The 2,822-nt window shown below is 64.8% G+C and overlaps 1 protein-coding gene across 1 annotated transcript; it reads right to left on the reverse strand.

The window, feature by feature from the left end:
• Positions 1-1,151: 1,151 nt before the first annotated feature.
• On the reverse strand, positions 1,152-2,419 carry FAM181B (family with sequence similarity 181 member B). Its single transcript, XM_068930553.1, has one exon. The coding sequence runs from the start codon at positions 2,365-2,367 to the stop codon at positions 1,243-1,245; it is 1,125 nt and encodes a 374-aa protein (XP_068786654.1). The 5' UTR covers positions 2,368-2,419; the 3' UTR covers positions 1,152-1,242.
• Positions 2,420-2,822: the final 403 nt, after the last annotated feature.

Here is a 2,822-nt window from a genome sequence, read left to right on the forward strand (position 1 = left end):
CCCATATGTGAATCCTGTTTTAAAAACAAACAATCCGATTGGGATTGGCCAGAAGCCAGCGTGCAGGATTGCCTTTTAAGCCTTGCATCTCAATAGGAAACGTCGGCGTATTTTGATCTGTTTTCATAAACGTAACCGTTTTCATCCGTTGCCTTTCTAGTGTATTATCAATCCCTTCTTTCTAACAAGTTAAAGAACAGCCTGCACAAATGAAGGCAAGAAAACAAGAACAGTTGGTCATTGCAGATAAAACATAGCATCTCAAAAGATTTAGGAAAAAAAGACAATAACCGCTGGCCTGTCTTAGCTTCTGCCAAGAAACGATTACAGAGGATGAAGACATGGGGAAGAACACTAGCAAGCTGCATTTCAACAGCAGTAATAACCACAGATCTTAAATCTATTGTGTAGCTTTATTTTATAGGACCTATCATAGACTCTTTTACATAACTTAAATGATTATCAGATAATCTCCTGTACACAATGAAACTGAGCCGCATCACTTTCCAAGCGTTGACACATTCCTGAAAGAAATCCAACAGTCTGTAGGAATCACATTGCTGGAGTTGCTACAGTACGTTTGTGCAGAACTTATGTCGTCAATTAACTTATTTATCACTGTAAATTGCTGTTTGCAATATCCTGCAAGACAGTGTTAAATTCCAGGACACTAAGATTTGGTAGCAGCCTTTGTCTGTTGTTGTTTTAATTCTGCGTCACTTAATTTTTTTCCCCTCAGTTTTGTGTCCTCAGCTGAAAAATCCACCAGCACTTGTGATGCACGCAAGCGTGGGAAAGATTTTAAACACACCGCCAGAGTTGACTTGAGTTTTACTTTTCGAAAACTGGAAATCATTTACAAGCGGTCAGGGCTGCTCTTCCAAGCAGAAGCAGCCCCCGTTGCAGTTCCGGGTGAGCCACGGAACATCCAAGTCGCATCTGCCTACAGTAACACAACACCAGACCCCTAACGCACGCGAAGAAAACGCAATCACCGTGCACGCTAGATAAAAAACACCCGGAGGAACGGAACACTTCCCATCCGCAGCGATGCGCGGGGCCCCGGCCGCCCCAGCGGCGCCTCCCGCCGCTCCCGCTCCGTCCGGGCGCCCCGTCGGGCCGGGCACCCGCCGCAGCCGGCCGGCCCGGCGCCGCTGCCGCCACCGCCACCGCGCCTGCCCGCCCCCCACCCCGGCTCACCGTCCGCCTCCGTGGGGGGGCCCACGGCAGCGGGACGGCGCCCTACAGGCCGCTGTAAGCCGCCCGGTGGTAGCCGGCGCCGTAGTCGTAGGGCACCTGCGGCGGCGGCAGCGGGCACTCGGCGAAGAAGGGGCCGAAACCCGCCGCCAGCTGCCCGGCCGGCTCCTCGACGGCGGCGGCGGCGGCGGCGGGCGGCTCCGCGCCGGCCGCGTAGAGCGGCGGCGGCGGCGGCGCGGGGGGGAGCGGGCGCAGCGCCTCGGGCGGCGCCTTCTTGGGCGGGCTCCAGGGCGGCTCGGCGTAGAGCAGCCCGCCCAGCAGCGGGTGATGGGCGGCGGGCAGCGGCGGCGGCTCGTAGAGGCCGTGCTCCAAGCCCAGCTCGGCGGGCAGGCGGCCGGCGAAGGCGTCCTGGGCGGCGGCGTGCTCGGGCAGCAGCGCGCCGTACTCGGGGCCCAGCAGCTCGAAGAACTCGGCCGCCTCCGCCCCGCCGCCGCCGCCGCCGCCGCCGCCCTTCTCCGGCTCCTTGGGGCCCGCCGGTGGTGGCGGTGGCGGGGCGCGGGCGGCGGCGGCGGGCAGCGCCGGCTCCGTGAAGAAGGAAGGCGGCAGGTTGCGGTCCCGCAGCGGCACCTTCCGCGCCCCGCCGCCCTCCCCGCCGCCGGGGCCGGGGCCGCCGGGGCCGCCGCCCGCCGCGCCCCGCCGCGCCCCGCCGCCCGCCTGGTGCAGCGAGTCGAAGAGGGCGGCCAGGCTGCGGCTCTGCAGGCTGCTGGCCGCCTGCGAGGCCTCCCGCCGCCCCGCCGCCGCCGCCTTGCCGGGGCCGGGGCCGGGGCCGGGGCCGGGGCCGGGGCAGGGCGCGGGCGGCGGGCGCTTGACGGCTTCGGGCGCGGCGATGATGCCGGTGCAGCGCTTGATCTGCTTCTGCAGGTACTTCCTGTGGTTCACCTTCCGCTTGGACTTCACCGGCTTGTCCAGCGCCAGCTTGATGTTGCTGGAAGCCGAATCGATGAAGTTCAGCAGGTCCCGGGTGGCTTCCTTAAAATCCGCCGCGTCGCCGCCGCCGCCGCCGCCCTCGTAGCCCTTCTCCAGGTCGGCATAGCCCAGGAGGCCACCGGCGGCGGGGAAGCAGAAGGAGAGCAGGTGGTGCGGGCTCAGCAGCGCGGCTTGCACGGCCATGGCCGGCGGCGGCGGGCGCCGCCAGCGCCGAGCTCCGCAGGGCTGCGCGGGGCGGGCGGCGGCGGCGGGGAAAAGGCGGCGGGCGGAGGAAGAGGAGGAGGAGGAGGAGGGCTGAGGCGCGGGGCTGGCCCGGCCCTCCCCGTCGGGGCTGGGGGCGGGCGGCATCCTCCCCTCCCCTCCCCTCCGCTCCCCTCCGCACCGCCCCCCGGGACAGGTATCCAGCCCCCTCGGGGACAACTTCCCCCCACCCCGGTCAGGTACATGGTCTTTCCCCTCGGACAGGTATCTCACCTCCCCTCCGGCCAGATGCAAAGCCCCCAGACCCGATACGCAACCCCTCCTTGGCCTGGATGCGCAACTCACCCTGCGACAAATACACAGCCCTTGGGCCAGATAGGCAGCCGCGCACCCAGGCTCGGTGCCCCGTCCCTGTGGACCAGGTAGTCCTGCTGGAC

The sequence above is a fragment of the Struthio camelus genome, chromosome 1 (assembly GCF_040807025.1).
Source record: "Struthio camelus isolate bStrCam1 chromosome 1, bStrCam1.hap1, whole genome shotgun sequence".
In the NCBI taxonomy this organism is placed as follows: Eukaryota; Metazoa; Chordata; class Aves; order Struthioniformes; family Struthionidae; genus Struthio; species Struthio camelus.